We start from the raw sequence: 18940 nt of genomic DNA, 5'->3' as shown, positions 1-18940 counted from the left end.
GGGGCCACCATAATTCATGTCCTTTCTGTATTCAAATAAAAAAAGTTAAGAAGTGCCACAGCAGGCAGTCCCACAACAGTGAGGGTGCCTGCTGGTCCCCGCCTGGCCTTCAAGGATGTTCTCTGACTTGTGTATACTTGAGGTTCTCGTGGGCAAGGTGGGTGGTCTGTTTGCAACCATCTGCAATGCTGCCTCTGCCTCCCAGTTGTGTGACTAAGCTCCCACCTCTGATTTATTCCCCAGAGGAGCAGGAGGACTTCCACCACAGGCCTCTCCTCAGGTCCCCTCATTTAGGTGCTGTGATAGCTGAGTCTAGCAAAGAATTTGGGTCCCTTATTACCACTTAAGCTCACAACTGCCACCTGCGGCATCCTGCCTTTGTAGTTTTTGAACTTTGGTCGGTGGACAGCACCAGAAGCAGGAAGTAGGGTGGTATTTTCTCCGCCTGGCCCTGGCCCTGAGCCTCCGTGGTGGGTGTGGAGCGCTTTAGGTCTTGCCACCAGTTGTATGAATGGCCTGCTCCGGAGGGCCTGCACCCTGACCTTTACCCCTGTTTCTGGGGCGGGGGTGAGTCACCATTGCCTAGAAGGGGCCGCCCGGGCCTTCCTGCTTAGTAGCCCTATGCCCCTGACTAGTTCCCAGCGCTGCCGGACTGACCTCTTGACCGCGGCGGGGGCAACCTGGAGGAGCGGGGCGGGGCGGGGCCAGGTTGCAAGAGGGCGTCTGCCCTCAGCCCCGCCCCGTCTGAAGGCGCGGCCACTGCGTGGTGACCCAGGCCTGCCCGGCGTGGTCAAGATGGCGCTGGCGGTCAGAATGCGCGTCTCTTCCCGCGCGCTGCTGTGTGCGGGTGCGAGGCCCGGTTCGGGTCCCCATGGGAAGGGGCGGGGGAGTTCGCGGCCGGGGGCGGGGACCGGGGGCCTGCGGTCAGGGGGCTGGCGGCTAACGGGCCTCTCGGCGCTGCGTCCGTAGGGGCCCAGCTCCGTGGCGCAGCCCTCGGGCGGCCGGAATGGGCGGCCGGCGGCGGGGTCGGCGCGCGGCGCTTCGCGAGCCTCCGGGTGCTGGTGGAGCCGGGGACCGCAGGTAAGCGGGCGCCCAGCCATAGGCGACCTCCGGGTTGGGGCGAGGGGCTGGTGGAGGAGTCCAGAGTTGGTCCGAAGCCCAGAATAAGTGTTAGAAAGCTTTCGAATTTGTAAAGGCAAGGCGGTAAAGCCTGATTTTTTGTTGTTGTAGTTGTCATTGTTTAGCAGCCCGGACTGGGTTCGAACCCGCAAGCCTCGGTGTATGGCCAGCGCCCTAACCACTGAGTTACCGGCCCTGAGCCAGGCCCGATATTTTTACTCTTTAGAACTTAAAGGTTATAATGCCAGGTGTCTGAAATGGGTTTTGTTCATTATGTAGATATAATGATTATGTTTTTAAAGTTTGGGGGATAATATCTGTTATTGAAAATAATTCGAAGGGTTTTTTTGTTTGTTTTGAGACAGAATCTCACTTTGTCGCCCTCAGTAGAGTACTGAGGCATCATAACTCACAGCAACCTCCAACTCTTGGGCTCAAGCAATTCTCTTGCCTAAGCCTCCTAAATAGCTGGGACTACAGGCGCCTGGAACAACACCAGGCTATTTTTAGAGACGGGAACAACACCAGGCTATTTTTAGAGACGAGATCTCACTCTGGTTCAGGCCAGCCTCCAGCCCATGAGCTGCAATCCAACTGCCTCGTCCCCTCAGGTGCTGGGATTACAGGCATAAGCCATCGCACCGCCCTCAGCCACTGCCAAAAATAATTGGTAGTATTTTGAAGTAAAATATTTTTATTGTCCTTAATGCTCCCATGTGACACAGAACCCAGCAAGTCTCATTCTTAACTGCCCCTACCTGAAACTGTACAGAAGGGATAGAGAAAGCACTTTCAAGGGGACCTCTGGTTAACACCAACCATGAATCCAACAAAAACTTAAGTTTTTGAAGGATCATTTCTGTGACAGATTTGAATGTATCTCAAAAAATGTAAAAGCATGTATCTTAAAGTATTGGAATGGGTAGTGCAGACCATACAACATTATGAACGTATTTAATGTCACGGCATAGTGGCTACCATGCTAAATGTTGTGTGTATTTTACCACAATTTAAATATATACGGGTATGTATATGTGTATATCTCCACTAAAAAAAAATTATTGGTGAAATAATCTTTTTGCCTAAGTAAGACCTTGCTGACCTCCATGGCTCAGTGTAATGGAAAGTAGAGTTTGGGGTCAGAAAGCCAAGCCTGACTATCCTCACCACCAGAAAAAAGCCAAATATTGTGAAATGAAAATGATACGATCTGTTGATCCTTAAGGACAACTTGAGACTTGGACAAAGTAATAGCTTCAAGTTGCATTAAAAATGTTTTCATCAGGGCAGCACTTGTGGCTCAGTCGATAGGGCACTGGCCCCATATACCGAGAGTGGCGGTTTTGAACTCAGCCCTGGCCAACTGCACCAAAAAATAGCTGGGTGTTGCAGTGGGTGCCTATAGTCCCAGCTACTCAGGAGGGCAACAAAGTGAGACTCTGTCTCAAAAAAAAAAAAAAAAAGTTTTCATCAGACCCCTTCAATTTAGGGGTTGCTCTAATGAAATTGAAGAACCCCCAGTGAACAGCCTCAGGAGCTGACTGTAGGCTCTGTTCAGCATTTCATTCAGGGAGAATTTATTTTTATTTATTTATTTTTTTTGCAGTTTTGGGCCGGGTTTGATCCCACCACCTCCGGTATATGGGGCCGGCACCCTACTCCTTTGAGCCCTAGGTGCCGCCCAATTCGGGGAGAATTTATTTGGTGTCCACCCTATGGTAGGAATGCTTACCTCGCGATGCCCAAGCTCTTCTAGATCTCTTCTGTTAACTCGTAGTCACCTTTGGCCTCCTTACTCCCCAGCCCCACCTCCATTCTCCATCATGCCCAACTGCTGAATCAACTTTAGAAACTTCCCTCTGAGCCAGGTTTGTGAAACTTACTCCTGGGATTTCTTATTGTCAGTTTCTTCTGTGTACGCTGTATATCTGCCTGTAGCCAGGTAACAGTTACCTCTAACTCCTAAATCAAAGGGCCCACTTATTGTCAAGACTTAGGTCTTATTCTCAGAGAATGGTTTGTGTTTACGATCCAGAGACTTTCAATGTCCTCACCAGGAAAATACCCTTGAGGTCTGCCCTTGGGACAGAAGGTGAGTGACCTGAGCCAGCCTGGCCAGCAGCTCACTCCAACATCTGAGGGCAGGCCCTGTCCCTGCTATTCTTTCAGCTGTGGGCAGAATGAACGGACAGACCATGGAAAGTTTAAAAACATATGGCCCCAATGTTTTTAGCTTTTGTCCTTAAAGAAGCGTGAGCCAGAGGCACCCCATTAGAGTTTCTGCATGTCCATAAAATCTGGTTCTTAGATTTTTCTCACTTCTAAAGAAACTAAGGCCATTTCCCACTCCCACAAGGACACAGGACTTGGTGCTATAGAACAAGGAGAAATTGAACATATTGATGAAGTACAAGGTGAAACAGATGTAAGGACAAACTGGCAAAGAAATCATGAAGGTAGAAGAGAGCAGTGACCAGCTCCACCAAATGCTCTGGCAGAAGAGATGGATAGGATCCATAGCCCACATCCCAGATTGTTGGAAGCAACCTTTGTTGACTCTCCTCAGGGGTCCTCTCAGCTGGGAGTGGAGAATGAAGAGGCATTTTATGTTTGTCCATAGTGGATGTGACAGAACTGGACAATATGCAGTCAGGTTACAGGATAGATTTTAATTTTGAGGAAAACCTTTACTTCAATTAAGAGTTCTTGCCAGAGGCAGGGCATAGTGGCTTATGTCTATAATCCTAGCACTCCAGGCAGTCGAGGCAGGAGGATCACTTGAGCACAGGAGCTGCAGACCAGCCTGAGCAAGAGCAAAACCCCATCTCTACTACAAATAGAAACATTAGCCAGGGGTTGTGGTGAGCACCTATAGTCTTAGCTGCTCAAGAGGCTGAGGCAGGAAGATTGCTTGAACCTACGAGTTTGAGGTTGCTGTGAGCCAGGCCGACACCATGACATTTTAGCCTGGGTGACAGAGTAAGACTCTGTCTCAAAGAGAAAAAAAAAGTCCTTGCCAGAGAACCACCCCTGAATGAAGAGTAGGGCTGCCCCTAACATCTGGTGTAGAGGTCAGGTTAAACCAAATTGAAGGCAGGTGGCTCAGCCTACAGAGCCACCGTGTCCAGGGCAGGGGTAGGTGCATGAGCAGAAGGCAAGCAGTGCCCTCAAAGATTCGATTCAGCGGAACTGCAGGGATCTTGGGTCCTGCTTGAAGATGAAGGAGCAGAAGATGGTGTTGGGGCTAGTGTCCTGGGGCTGCTATTACAGACCGAGGGGTTCAAATGACAGAAATATCTTTTCCCAAATCTGAAGACAGGCAATCCCATGAACTGTGCTCCCTCCTGAGACTAGGAGAGGATCGATCCTTGCCTCGTCCAGCTTCTGGCAGCTGTCTGAATCCTTGGCATTGCCCAGCTCCTCCAACCCCTGCCTCCATCTCTGCATGCCTTCTCCTTATACTTTCTCTTCTCATTAGGATGCAGTCATATTGGATAAGGGCCCCCCACTCTAGTATGATCTCATTATAGCTTCTGAATGACATCTGCAAAGACCCTATTTCCAAATAAGGTCACTTGCATGAGTACCAGGGGATAGGACCTTATCATCTTTTGTGAGGAACACAGTTCAAAGCACAGCAGCAGTGAGACTGAACACCCAGGGGCCCTGAGAGTTTCCTTCTCATTTCCCCCAGTCCTGGGGGCAGGTTGCAAACCTCTTTGGGTTTTTTTCTTATCTTTCCTTTGTCCTTGGTGGCTTTATCCTCTCAGCATTACCAATCTCTCCATTTTATACCATGGTTTATGACATATTTCTTGAGAAGAGTATACTGGGAAAAATAATCTATCCCTTTCCATTCAAAGTTTATTTGTGATCTTGTCTGAACAAAACATAATGAACTCTGTACACCATGGTGCTCTGTGAGTAGAAGAAAGAAAATCTACTGGTCTTTTCACTCTGCTGGAGGCTGTCAGGCCCTGTACAGATCAGAGAGCTCATCATTTTCCTTCTCTCTCAGCACCCTGGGTTCAGAGAGAGACAGCACATCAGTCTGCATTCACCAACAGAAATCTGCCTCCTTTTAACAAAGAAAAATTAAAATTAACGTCATAGGCTCAGCACCTATAGCTCAAGTGGCCAAAGTGCCAGCCACGTATACCAGAGCTGGCGAGTTCAAATCCAGCCTGGGCCTGCCGAACAACAATGACAACTACAACCAAAAAATAGCCGGACATTGTGGCGGGCGCCTGTAGTCCTAGTTACTTGGGAGGCTGAGGCAAGAGAATTGCTTAAGCCCAGGGGTTGGAGGTTGCTATGAGCTGTGATGTCAGAGCACTCTACCCAGGGTGACAACTTGAGGCTCTGTCTCAAAAAAAGAAAAATAGTGTTATAGAGCAGGGGGTCAGCAAATCCAGCCTACCTCCTACTTTTTTTTCTGAGTCAGAAAATTATTTTAATAGTTGCAAAACTTTTTTTTTTTTTACAGAATCAGTATAAAATAGCAGTTGATTTCTCCATAATTATCAGAATTATTTATATTTGAGGTCTTGGCTAATTGAGGCTGAAATCAACAAAAGGTCTTGGAGTGTTTAACTGTCCAAGTCTTTAACTGTCCCTACTGGCTCAGAAATCATCCTAGGAAGCCGGCCCTGTTGATATCTGTCATGCTTAGCTTTTATGAGATGACCCGTTCCTTTAAATAAAAAGTATCTTTCTTTTTTTTTTTTTTGTTTTTGGTAGAGACAGAGTCTCACTTTATGGCCCTCGGTAGAGTGCCGTGGCCTCACACAGCTCACAGCAACCTCCAACTCCTGGGCCCAAGCGATTCTCTTGCCTCAGCCTCCCAAGTAGCTGGAACTACAGGACCCACCACAACGCCTGGCTATTTTTTGGTTGCAGTTTGGCCGGGGCCGGGTTTGAACCCACCACCCTCGGTATATGGGGCCGGGGCCTTACTAACTGAGCCACAGGCGCCGCCCGTATCTTTCTTTTTTTTTTTTTTTTTTTTTTATTATTCATTCTTTGGAGGCTTGAGGTGAATTAGGCAGCATTCATTAAACACCTTCCAGCTCCTGTCATTTACAACTTCTTCAACATTCAATTCTGACTGCATCCATTTCAACTTTGTCTGCTCTTTTCTAAGTTGCTTTAATGACGTTAAATCGTCCAATTCTTTTCTCTCTCTTCTCAGAGGGTTTTTACTACTGCTGAGGTCTGGGCTATACAATTTTTTATAACTGTCCCTACTGGCATAAGCTGCCATCAAAGACTCATAAAGTTGTTTACAGGTTTGGCTGGCATCAATTTTCCCTGCAAAGGAAACTGTTGGAACTGTAGTGTTTAATTCATGTACTGTTCTGTCATCAATTGTCCTCATCACCTTGAGTAATTCCCTCAGAGCCAGAGCTCGGCTTTTGAACCACGATACTACCCGGAGTTTCCCACCCCTCCTATTTTTATAAATAAAAGTTTTATTGGCACATAGAACCCATTTGTTCATACTGTCTGTGGCTGCTTTTATGCCGACCTGTTATAGTGACCCTGTGGAATGCAAAGCTAAAGACATTACCCCCTCACCCTTTATAGAAAGATTGTACACCCCAGTCTATAAGGTCAGCAAGTGGGGCAAGGGATCCTGGGGAGGATTTTGGCAATATGGCTTGCCCTTCAGCTGTTTAATTGGGCTGAAGTTAACTAGACATACTTGAGATTTAAGATGACATTGTGCCCTTTATTTTTTTAAGTTTGAACTGGGGTCTTGCTATGTTGCCCAAGCAATCCTCCTGCCTCAGCATCCCAAAGTGCTGGGATTACAGGCGTGAACTGCCATGCCCAGTCCTGAATCATTCACTTTAAAATAGTCAACTTATGGGAGGATGGGCCGAGGGAAGGTGATTGGTGGGATCACACCTACAGTGCATTTTACAAGGATACATGTGAAACTTACTAAATGTAGAATATAAATGTCTTAACACAATACTAAGAAAATGCCAGAAAGGCTATGTTAATGTGTGATGAAAATATGTCAAATGGTATATAAAACCGGTGTATGGTGCCCCATGATTGCTTTAATGTACACAGCTATGATTTAATAATAAATAAATAAGAAAGAAAGAAAAATAGTCAACTTATATTATGTGATCCCACCTCAATTTTACAAATCCCAAAACTCTGCAGCTCCCCATCACCAGGTTGAGGGTGCGGCTGGTCAGGGCCATTTTCCCAGTGCTAGGTGTGAGCCGTTGCTTCCTCATTCTTCAATTTAGGGGTCGCTCTAATGAAATTGAAGAACCCCCCAGTGAACAGCCTCAGTCTGGAGTTCCTGACGGAATTCCTCATCAGCCTGGAGAAGATGGAGAATGACAAGGCCTTCCGCGGCGTGGTCATCACTTCGGTAGGTGTTTGATGCAGCCCTCCCTTACAAGGCCCCAAGTTCTCTGATCAAAGTCCAGACCTGTTGCCACACTGGAAAATAGTCAGTGTCTGCCATCACATGGTGTAGGATACCGTGGATGCCAGGCTTCCAGGGAGTGTGGTCTGGGTATATAGCCCGGTAGGGTCCTTAATTGTGTAGGCATGCCTTAGGCAGGTGGTTCTGAAGGCAGACCCATGTCCAAGACTGTCTTCCTGGGCCCACACGGTTGTCAGCACAGATGTGGTGCTTAGCAGCCTGGGCTAGAATCAAGTGAGTTTGTTAGGGATAAACCCTGAGCCCATTCCACTTCGCAGAACTTGGTGGCAGGTTTCTAGGGTGCTCCCCTTAGAGCTGCTGAATACCTTGAGCCATTAATGACACTTACCGCAAAAGGCCCTGCTCTCAGTTTTTCTTTCAGCTGGTCTTAAGGTCAAATTCTAAGACAAACTTCCTGCACAGATTTTTTTTTTTTTTTTGAGACAGCGTCTCAAGCTTTTGTCGTTGGTTGAGTGCCCATGGCGTCACAGCTCACAGCAACCTCCAACTCTTGGGCTTAAGAGATTCTCCTCCCAAGTAGCTGGGACTGCAGGCGCCTGCCACGACGTCAGGCTATTTTTCTGTTGCAGTTGTCATTGTTGCTTAGCTGGCCTGGGCTGGATTCAAACCCGCCAACCTCGGTGTATGTGGCTGACACTGTAATAACCACTGCTATGTGCACCAAGCCTTTCACACAGATTTTTGAGGGGAACCTCATCATTGCCTTCAGGTGCTGGCAAATGCATCCGAGAACAGTGTCATTACTAAAGTCAGGGAGGAATGATGAGCAGCATCTTTAAGGCCCACAAGGGTGAGACCAGGTGGACCCTGAGAGGAGGTACAATAGCCAAGGGGAGGAGGAGTGAGGCAGGTGTCAGAGGCTGGGGCATCTGCACCAGTCCTGGCCTCCTTTGCTCCTCTTCTTCCAGTGGGTGTCAGGCCCTGTGTTTCCTGTCAGGACTGGTCAGACAGTGCAACCAACTCCTACTTAACAATCCCTTTGTTGGATCAGGAAGATCATAGGGTCATCTTTCAAGTTAGGAGGAGGCACAGACAGCACAAGTGTCCCCCAAATCTAAGTGCCACCTAGGATAGACGTCAAGCCAGGGACTGAGGAGACATCTTAGCCCTGCACTCATACTGGATCAGGGTGGGCCCTAAATCCAGGTGTCCTGTAAAGGTACAGGAGGCAGATAGCCAAGGTTTAGCAGGGGTCCTCAAACTTTTTAAACAGGGGGCCAGTTCACTGTCCCTCAGACCGTTGGAAGGCCAGACTATAGTTTAAAAAAAAAAACTATGATCAGATTCCTATGCACACTGCACATATCTTATTTTGAAGTAAAAAAACAAAATGGAAACAAATTAAATCACCCCGCCTCATGTGGCCCCCGGGCTGCAGTTTGAGGACCCCTGGTTTAGTGTATCCACTAACAGCATGCACCTGCTTTCTAAAGCCCTTACGTTGTCATGGGGGTCCTACTAGTGTCACAGCTCCAAAGAGCCTAGTGCCCCCAATGGGAGAACCATTCCTACCAAGGAGCCAGCAGAGGATCTCCAGGCCAGACCCCCTAGGAAGCAGGGGACTGCTGGGTAGAGGGTACCCACAGCCCGTGTCATCTGAGGGTGGAATGTTGACAGGCTGGTGATAGTTAAAAGTTCTAGGAAGCATTCCACAATCCCAGCTATGCTGCCTGAGAACTTTTCATCCTGGAAAAATTTCTGAAATACTCCCCCACCCAAAATGTCACTCCATTGTGCACTAGAAATAAGAGGCCTGCATTTCACTAAATATAGGATCTTCAGAATGAAAGGAGAAAAGATGTCACTTACCAAAGCCCCAGCACATACTGGGCTCTGTGTGGTGTACACCACAAAGGGAAGGTCCCACCGCCTCTCCATCCCCAAAGTCCCAGGATCCCACTAGAGAGGGAGGCTGGCATTTGTTCCTGCAAAAACCATGTTCTCTCCACAAATGTATCTGTGAGTTTTATTCTATTCTGAGCACCTACTGTGTACCTAGCACAAGGCCTGGCCTAAAGCAGGCACTAAACAAATAACCAGTGAATGATGTGTAAATGCCTATGGCTGCCATAAAGTTCCACAAACTGGGTGGCTTAAACAGCAGAAATTATTCTCTTGTAGTTTTGGATGAGTTCAAAGTCAGGGTGCCATCAGGTTGATTTCCTCCGAAGGCTCTAGGGGTGGACCCTTCTTTGCCCCTCTACAGCTTCCAACCCTCCTGATGCTCTTGCCCCTGTGGTAGCTGCACTCATCCTCCTCATCAGGACACCTGAATTTAGGGCCCACCCTCATCCAGTATGACCTCGTCTTAACTTGATAAAATCCTCAAAGAACCTATTTCCACATAATGTCACATTCACGGATACTGGGGTGAGGACATGGCTGTGTCTTTCTGGAGGACACCATTCACCCAGCAATAGATATGCTGCCGAGTCACAGAAACAGGCTTGTCAAAGGATGTTCCCAGTTAGGATTGCATTTTGGTTTATTTCTTACATGTCCATAATAAAATACTTTGCCTTTGGTTTCCTCAAGTGCTAGGACTTTGGGGCAGATGGCTAACTCACTCAGCTTGGCTAGTGATAAAATGTATGGGATTGAGGGCGGCGCCTGTGGCTCAAAGGGGTAGGGCGCCGGTCCCATATGCCAGAGGTGGTGGGTCAGCCCTGGTGGGTCACCCAGCCCTAGCCAAAACACACACACACACACACACACACACACACACACACACAAGGTATGGGATTGTTTTTTCTGAGGGGTTCTGGGGCTTGTGATAGGAAAAGGATAAGAAAAAAAAAAAAACAGAAAAGCTGAATGTGAGGGTTGTGCTACACAGCTATCTTTTTAAAGCAGAAGCAGCTGTCCCCTCTACCATTCTCCACAACCTGTACTGGATACCTTAGTATCTCCTGTGCCTGGTTCCTTAAGAAGCAGCTGAATTCAGGGCGGCGCCTGTGGCTCAAGGAGTAGGGCGCCGGTCCCATATGCCGGAGGTGGCGGGTTCAAACCCAGCCCCGGCCAAAAAAAAAAAAAGCAGCAGCAGCTGAATTCAGTATAATCCTTCGCTGTTGGCTCTTTCTAAGTCACAGAAGTAGAACACATTGCTGTAGGAACTGTGCACACAGCAGGTGTGTGTGAGCAAAGCAGAATCACATCCTACATGACCTGGCTTGTTCACTTGGAGGGTATAGCAGATGTTGTGTAAATGTGCTGCCCATCTCCGCCCTCCTCACAAGACACGAGACGTCATCAGTCTTTGGTAAACAATGTCCAGTTCTTCCATGAACAGGAAGGGCCGAGTTGGGCTGTGGGAACAGATCAGCCCCCAGCCTCGGGAGCTCCAGCCACGAGAAGAAAACATGCAGATGTTCTAGAAGGTGCCTTTGTCATTTGCCCAGAGGTGCTGTGACTTCAGGAGCCAGGGAGTAGGCTTTTCCACATTTTGCCCCCAGTTTGTGTTCCTGACAACCCTTGGATCAAATGTCCAGAATTTTATGCTGACCCCTGATGAATGCCAGTTGACCTTTTACTCCAGCTGACCGGTTCCTCTTCCATCTGCGTTAACTCCTCCTCCTCCCCTGTCTACCGTGTTGGACCTGGGTCATCCACCTAAATCATTCTCCAGCACCTCCAAACCTGCATGGTAGTTTGTGACACACTCAGGGGCATGCTGTGGTATGCGTAGAGCTGGTGCATTCACGTCCCTGGGGCAGTGCCAGCTCCTGCCTATTCTCTTCTGGTTTGAATCTGGGAAGAGAACAATGTGCTAGGAAGTAGAGGGAAACAGGATCCAGGAAAAGTCTAGGCTGAGTCTCTAAAGCCCCCAGTTCTGGGCTTCATGGGGGCATCATCTTGCCTTTGTGAGTATGACCCCAGCCCTGGTGGTGTGATGAAAGCTGGAATGTGGACTCTGACCAGCACCTGGCCTGGGTCTTCCCCCCCCAGGACTGCCCCAGTATCTTCTCAGCTGGCCTGGACCTGAGAGAGATGTGCGGGCGGAACCCAGCCCACTATGCTGAGTACTGGAAGGCCGTGCAAGAGCTGTGGCTGCGGCTCTACCTCTCCAACCTGGTGCTGGTGGCTGCCATCAATGTGAGTGTCCCCACTCCCACGTGGCCTCACTGATTTGTGTGGAGCTAGCCCAGGGAGGTGGGGGCAGACCCTGGTCCTGCCCTCAGAAGCTCTTGGGAGAGAGGACAGTTGGGGAGACCTGTGCCATGCACAGTTAAGTGCCACTGCAGACCACATAACATGTGGGAAAGGTGAGCCACAGGAGGGTTGTGCAGAGATGGGCTGGGCAGGACACACAGGCAGAGAGAGGAAAGATCTTCTGGGTGGGGACTGGGGTCTATAGCTGTCATGGACCTGGTAAGAGGCTGTGGCAGGGTGAGTGGGTGATCTGATCCACATTTCAGAAACCCACGCAGGTCTGACCAGGGAAAGGACCATGGGCAAAACTCAACCTTGGAATCCAGTATGCTCCAAGCGAATGGTGGTAACAACAATGCAAGTTACCCAGAGGGCTGAATCTGGATGGAGGGGAGGGCTGGTGTGAGAGGCAACAGCAGACCAGAGACCAGAGGTAGGGGTCTGTTTAAGGCAGGGGTACATGAAGTGAGTTGGGGGTTCCCAGGACATGCCCCATGGGACCATCATGTAAAATCACAGCTCCAGTAAAATGCTTTTGCGGCATTTCAACATTGAATAAAAGCTGTAAGAGGAAAGGCAGCTTGCTACTCTACCGTACAGAAGTGATTTTTCAGGCCTCTGAGAGCTGACAGCCCTGTCATCAGGGTCCTTTGGCTGATGGGCAAACCTGAGACCCGTGGTGAGCCCTAGGGGCCAGTTCTTTCCCTATCTCGCACACACCCAGATAGTATTGGTACAGACTCTCCCCGCCTGCCCGGGTGTGGGGGCTAATGAGGCATCCTTCCTCAGTGTCCTTGCTCATTGTATCCTTCCCTCTGGATACAATTGGGACCAGCAGTGCCTCCACTGGATATTCTGGCCTCTCTGCAGGGGGCCTGCCAAGCTGGAGGATGCCTGATGGCCCTCACCTGCGATGTCCGCATCCTGTCTGATAGCCCCAAGTCTGTCATAGGACTGAACGAGACACTACTGGGCATTGTTGCCCCCTTCTGGTAAGGACGGGGCTGCACCCACACTCAGCACTTGGCTCTGGGGCAACATATCTTCCTGGGAGCTTCAGAACCAAGAGGTGAATGGGTATCTGCATCTGGCCAGGTTCAGAGACACTCTTGTGAATACCATCGGGCATCGAACTTCAGAGCGTGCCCTGCAGCTGGGGCTGCTCTTCCCACCAGCCGAGGCCCTCCGGGTAGGCCTAGTTGACTACGTGGTGCCTGAGGACCAGGTGCAGAGCACGGCACTTTCAGTGATGGCGCACTGGCTGGCCATTCCAGGTAAGGAGCACAGGGGTGGGCCAGGCAACCTATGACCCTGGCAAAACCAGAGTGTTCTCACACCTGAAGGTTGTCTTTTTTTTTTTTTTTTTTTTTTTTGTAGAGACAGAGTCTCACTTTATGGCCCTCGGTACAGTGCCGTGGCCTCACACAGCTCACAGCAACCTCCAACTCCTGGGCTTCAGCGATTCTCTTGCCTCAGCCTCCCAAGTAGCTGGGACTACAGGCGCCCGACACAACACCCGGCTATTTTTTGGTTGCAGTTTGGCCGGGGCCGGGCTTGAACCCGTCACCCTCGGTATATGGGGCCGGGGCCCTACCGACTGAGCCACAGGCGCCGCCCAACCTGAAGGTTTTCTATATGAGTCATGAATACGCATAAGACTCTTCATAGTAGCAGCCTGAGAGTGTCTTAGGGTTGCCATGACAAAGCACCATGGATAGCCAGACCACAGTTTATTCTCACAGTTCTGGAGACCAAAGATCCCCTGGCCACATCCCTCCAAACGCTGTTTCCCACCCCTCCAGTATCTGGTGGCTCTAGGCTCCTTGACTTGTGCCTGCAGCCCTCCAGTCTGTGCCTCCATCCTTTTGTGGCCTTCTCCCTGTGTCTGTCTCAAATCTCCCTATCTCTTCCCTTATAAGGAGACACACCATTGGATTTAGAGCCTACCCAAATCCTGTGATGATCTCAACTTAATTACATCTGCAGAGATTGTTCTTCCAAATAAGGTCACGCTTGATGGGTTGTTTAGTGGTGGTTAAGATGCTCATCCTTTTAGCATCCACTTTTCAACCTACTACAGAGGCAGCTGAAAACCTGCTTGTCTGTGTCATAGAAATAGGACTGGTCATAACAATAGTGATATAGACCAGGGACCAGCAAACACTGTCTATAAACAGCCAGATAGCTTTTTTTTCGAGACAATCTCACTTTGTCACCCTTGGTGGAATGCTGTGGCATCACAGCTTACAGCAACCTCCAACTCTTGGGCTTAAGCAATTCTCTTGCCTAAGCCTCCCAAGTAGCTAGGACTACAGGCGCGTGCCACAACGCCCAGCTATTTTTGTTGTTGTTGCAGTTATTTTTTTTTAGCTGGCCTGAGCTGGGTTCGAACCTGCCAGCCTCAGTGTATGTGGCCGGTGGCCTACCCACTGATCTATGGGTGCCTCCCTGGCTATATTTTTGTTGCAGTTGTCATTTAGTAGACCTGGGCTGGGTTCGAACCCACGTGCCTCAGGGTATGTGGCTGGCACCCTAACCACTGAGCTTCGGGCACCAAGCCTTCTAGTATGTTTTTAAAAGAAATCAGTGGACAGAAACACTGGGTTTCCTACTAGAGTTTGAGCTTGCATAAAAAGCTTGGGAATGGGGCGGCGCCTGTGGCTCAGTGGATAGGGTGCCTGCCCCATATACCAAGGGTGGCAGGTTCAAACCTGACCCCGGCTGAACTGCAACAACAAAAAAAATATCCAGGCCTTGTGGTGGGTGCCTGTAGTCTCAGCTACTCAGGAGGCTGAGGCAACAGAATCGCCTAAGCCCAGGAGTTGGAGGTCGCTATGAGCAGTGTGACGCCCTGGCACTCTGCTGAGGGCGATAAAGTGAGATTCTGTCTTTACAAAAAAAAAAAAAATGCTTGGGAATGGGGGTGGTGCCTGTGGCTCAAAGGATTAGGGCACTGGCCCCATATGCTGGAGGTGGCAAGTTCAAACCCAGAAAAAACCATGCTTGTAGCATAGAGGCTAGGGTGCCAGCCAGATACACCAGAGCGGGTGGGTTCAAATCCGGCCCGAGCCTGCCAAACAATGACAACTACAACCAAAAAATAGCTAGGCACTGTGGCGGGCACCTGTGGTCCCAGCTACTTGGGAGGCTGAAGCAAGAGAATGGCTTAAGCCCAGGAGTTTGAGGTTGCTGTGAGCTGTGACACTATGGCACTCTACCCAGGGCGAAGGCTTGAGGCTCTGTTTCAAAAAAAGAAAAAAGAATGGCTTAAGCCCAAAAGTTGGAGGTTGCTGTGATCTGTGACACCACGACACTCCACCCAGGGCCACAGCTTGAAACTCTCAAGAAAAAAAAAAATAAAAAAAACTTGGGAATGATCTCTAAAAGTGGGTTTTCACTGGTGGACTCATTTTCTTTAGACCATGCTCGACAGCTGACCAAGGCCATGATGCGAAAGGCCACAGCAGACCGCCTGATTAAACAACGTGAAGCAGACATCCAGAGCTTTGTCAGCTTTATCTCCAGAGATTCCATTCAGAAGTCGCTGCAGATGTACTTTGAAAAACTCAAACAAAAGGCAGGCTAGGAGTTGGGTTTCCATGGGGGCTTTTAGTCACATGTGCCCCTGGGTTGGGTGGGGGGGACCCTCTGGTCCCAAAGGAGTTAAAGTTATTTCTCAACTTACAAGTACTTTTAGCTTTGTTCTTCTGACTTCTTAGAAGATCCTATTCCTTATAGCCAGTGTCCCACAGCCCACCACCACCCACGAGTGAGTGCCTTTTCTGCGTATCTGGCAGCAGGAGCCATGGAAGGCGCTGTCCTGACTTAAGAATCATGAACTGGCAGGTGGGGCCATTCTGGACCTTGGGAAGGTCACCACTGAGTGGCCTTTTCCCAAAGGAGAATTGTAAATAAAGACCTTGGGTTGTACCATCCCTCTGAGCTACCTGTTTACTGCAGGCACAAGACCAGGTGGTCTCAGCCTGACCCACACAGAACCCTCTGGAGATGTGGGCTTCATTTGGATGGGTAGAGGGGACAGTGGTTCAAAGAAAGTGGGGGAATTTGAGAGGGATATTCCTAAGTTCTATTTTAGCAAACTTGTCCAGATCCTTGAAACAAAGATTTTTCCTCTCCTATAACTCAGGCCAGTTCCCAGATTATGCAGGTGTTTCAAAAACCAGAAACTGAACTAGGTGTAGTGGCTCATGCCTGTAATCTCAGCGCTCTGTAAGGCCAAGGGTGGGAGCATCCCTTAAGCTCAGGAAGTTGGAGGTTGCTGTGATCTGTGACGCCACAACACTCTACCCAGGGCTACAGCTTGAAACTCAAGAAAAAAAATTAAAAAAGCTTGGGAATGATCTCTAAAAATGGGTTTGGGCTTAAGACCAGGCCTGAGCAAGAGAGAGACTCCATCTCTACTAAAAATAGAAAAAAATCAGCTGTGTGTCATGGCAGGCACCTGTAGTCCCAGCTACTTGGGAGGCTGAGGCAGGAGGATCACTGGAGCCCAGTGGTTTGAGGTTGCTGTGAACTATGATGATGCCACAGCTTGGGCAACAGTGAGACTCATCTCAAAAAAAAAAGAAAAAAACAGAAACCACTCTATTGGGTGCCTGTCATTGGCCTGGTGACCCCTAATGTGATGGCTCAGCCAGGTTACAGAAATCACTCTGACTAGCCCTTACCCACCCCAAGGCTCCTGAACATGAAACTACACAGGAAGGTATCCTTGAAGGGCTGTGCCATGGCATGGTGTGCAATTTGAGAAGCACATAGTCTCCAGCCACCTTCCTGGGCTGAGAAGAGCTTTCTGAACTGACCAGCTGGGGCAAAGGGCCAGCTTCCCTGACCTCCACACAGTACTGGGTGAGACAGGGCCCAGGGTACAGACAAGTAAGGCTCTCTGCAGGACCCAGGAATAAGGCCTGAAGGTGAGCCTGGGGACACCAGCTCTGAAATCCACCAGGGCCCAGGAAGTTGGCGGAAGGAAGCACTGGCGCTGTAACTGTCCAAGCTGTACTCACAATATAAGTTCTTGCAAGCAGTGGCTCCCCAGAGGGGGCTAATTCCCACCAGGACATGAAAGGGCAGGCCAGACTTTCCTGTTCCCTGACCTTGGACCAAGGACTAAGCCTCATGCCCCACAGGAGCCGAATCCTTAGAGAAGACACAGAGACCTTGGAAGCAACCTATATGTGGTCCTGGCTGATCTGTGCTCATTTATTGAGCACAGACATGTGCTCAGCACTGCAGCCAATAACCTTCATACGGACTCTTCACAACAACCCTGTGGTAGACAGTGGTAGCAAGTCTCACAGATAGTGAACCAAGTTCTGAGTGGTCCCATGATGTGTGGATGGCTACTTGTCCACGCCCAGCAGACCCTGCCCTATGGCCTCACTGGGAGGTAGCTGCCACCCTGAAGGAGCCACTGTGGGGCCATTCCACAGTGTGGCTGGTGCGCCCTGGCCGGGCCTCAAGACTGTTAATGTGACTTAAGGGTCACCTCCACAGGAAAGTGGTCACTGATGGCGAGAGCCTGGAGGGAAAAAGGAGAGAACCTTCAGGGGCCTTCCTAGGTAGCCTGTCCTCCCTCTGGATCCACTCTGAAAGCTGCCTCCACCTGAGGTGGGGCTGATGGATGTCTATAAACCACTGCAGGAAGGTAGCCATTGAATGTTCACCCCTGCTGCTGCAGTTTGGGCCACCTGCATGCTGGCCCCACAATTGGCCCTGTGGGGGAGCAAGGGGCCCTAGGACACACAGCCACCTTCCCAGAGTTGCCTCTGGCATCCTCCACTGCATCTTTAGTGGAAGCCCCAGTGTAGGGAGGGGAGCACCAGGTTTGAACCGTGGCGAGCCCCCTCCCCCACCTGAGCAGCAGTTTACTAGCTCTCCCGCCTGCGTGCTCACCTGAGTCTGGCTCAGACTGAAGTCCTCCTGGAAATCGTACACCTTAGCCGACTGGGGCTTCAGGCTTCTGCGCAGGCGGGCACCACACACCACGATGCGGTCATAGGCGCAGTCGGAGTTGCCCACCGTGGTGTCGGCACTGTCTGGGATAAGCCACTTAAAAACCTGGCTGCTGCGCAGGCGGATGGCAGCCCAGTCCTGCGCCCGCACATAGCTGCAGTCAGCGTTGAAGTCTCCCAGGAACAACATGTCCTGTAGGCACCGCAGAGCCAGGTGAGCCCGCTAGAGGGGCTGCCCAGCTCCACCCTCGGTGGCCCAGACCCCCAGGGCATGCCTACTAGGACCCCGGAACCCAGGTGAACAAGGGGCTTACGTCAATGCCCCACTTGTCGATCACGTCCAGGTATACATCGTAGAGTGCATCTATCTCTGCCACGGCGTGGCGCGGGGCTGCGTGCAGCGGAATCATCACCAGCTCCTTGGCGGCTGCTGACAGGGGTGGGGAGTCAGGGGTGGAGCCGATGGGCGGGGGTGGGCGCGGGGTGGGGGGCCGGCCTCACCTAAGCCTAGGGCTGAAAACTTGACCACGAAAGGTTCACGGCTGAAGGCGTCCTCGGGGTCTGGGTACTGGTACGTATCCATGACCGACACTTTGTCTTTCCTGAGAGCAGAGGACAGATGGTGTCGCTAAGCCGCCTGCTCTGGCCTGGCGTGCTCCCTCCCTTAGGCCTGCCCCTCACCTGTAAACGAACAGGTACATTTCCTTGTACTGGTCTCGACCCAGAGGCTCGCTGCTCACAAAGCTGTACTCGTGTTTGGACATGCTGCAGATATACGGACCAAGCCTGGGGTCAAGGCGCCCACAGCACCAAGGTCTGACATCCCGGCCAGGGGTCACAACACAGAGCCCCGCCCGCCACACCTGTTGATCTGCTCCATGAGCGCAGACACCGCGCTCAGGTCTGGGTCTCGCACCTCCTGCACCAGCATAACATCATACCCAGCCAGGATCTGGGGAGGAGCCGACAGGTGCGGTAGTGTAACACCAGGCCTAGTAGCCCAGACACCTGTGGCCCCGCCCCAAATCTCCGCCCCCGGCCCTGGCTTCACCTGAGCGATGACACCTCCACAGTCCGAGTCAGACACTTTGCTGTCGCCAAAGCTCTGGATGTTGAAGGCACCGATGCGTAATGTGGCAGCTCCGGTGGCCACGAGTGCCCAGAGCGCAGCTAGCAGGGCCCCAGGCCTGCCCATGATGGGGAGTGAGCCCTGGGAGGGGCAGAC

General features: G+C 50.6%; 2 protein-coding genes and 1 pseudogene across 2 annotated transcripts; 1 reads left to right on the top strand and 2 right to left on the bottom strand.

Moving 5' to 3' along the window:
* Window positions 1-731: 731 nt before the first annotated feature.
* ECI1 (enoyl-CoA delta isomerase 1) lies at window positions 732-15675 on the top strand. The gene is made up of 7 exons (XM_053556516.1): window positions 732-847; window positions 970-1080; window positions 7386-7513; window positions 11537-11683; window positions 12611-12732; window positions 12836-13014; window positions 15160-15675. Exons 1-7 carry the CDS (start codon window positions 796-798, stop codon window positions 15324-15326), a joined length of 906 nt encoding a protein of 301 aa, XP_053412491.1. The 5' UTR covers window positions 732-795; the 3' UTR covers window positions 15327-15675.
* Window positions 5868-7378, bottom strand: LOC128561846 (protein MIX23-like; annotated as a pseudogene).
* Window positions 15676-15811: 136 nt separating the features above from the next.
* On the bottom strand, window positions 15812-18913 carry DNASE1L2 (deoxyribonuclease 1 like 2). The gene is given in 7 exon segments (XM_053556515.1): window positions 15812-17282; window positions 17657-17908; window positions 18030-18160; window positions 18163-18317; window positions 18397-18480; window positions 18579-18667; window positions 18767-18913. Coding segments are annotated over 7 exon segments (909 nt in total). The 5' UTR covers window positions 18911-18913; the 3' UTR covers window positions 15812-17228.
* Between the last annotated feature and the right edge of the window lie 27 nt (window positions 18914-18940).

Source organism: Nycticebus coucang, chromosome 12, assembly GCF_027406575.1.
Source record: "Nycticebus coucang isolate mNycCou1 chromosome 12, mNycCou1.pri, whole genome shotgun sequence".
NCBI classification, from domain to species: domain Eukaryota; kingdom Metazoa; phylum Chordata; class Mammalia; order Primates; family Lorisidae; genus Nycticebus; species Nycticebus coucang.
Note: the sequence above shows the minus strand (reverse complement) of the source record. Positions and strands in the feature narration are given on the sequence as shown.

Excerpts from the sequence above, each read along its gene's own strand:
- ECI1 (XM_053556516.1), top strand. The coding sequence starts at position 796 with ATGGCGCTGGCGGTCAGAATGCGCGTCTCTTCCCGCGCGCTGCTGTGT. Across the intron at positions 848-969 it reads CCGCGCGCTGCTGTGTGCGG|GGGCCCAGCTCCGTGGCGCA; the intron begins GTGCGAGGCCCG and ends CTGCGTCCGTAG. Across the intron at positions 11,684-12,610 it reads TGCTGGTGGCTGCCATCAAT|GGGGCCTGCCAAGCTGGAGG; the intron begins GTGAGTGTCCCC and ends GCCTCTCTGCAG.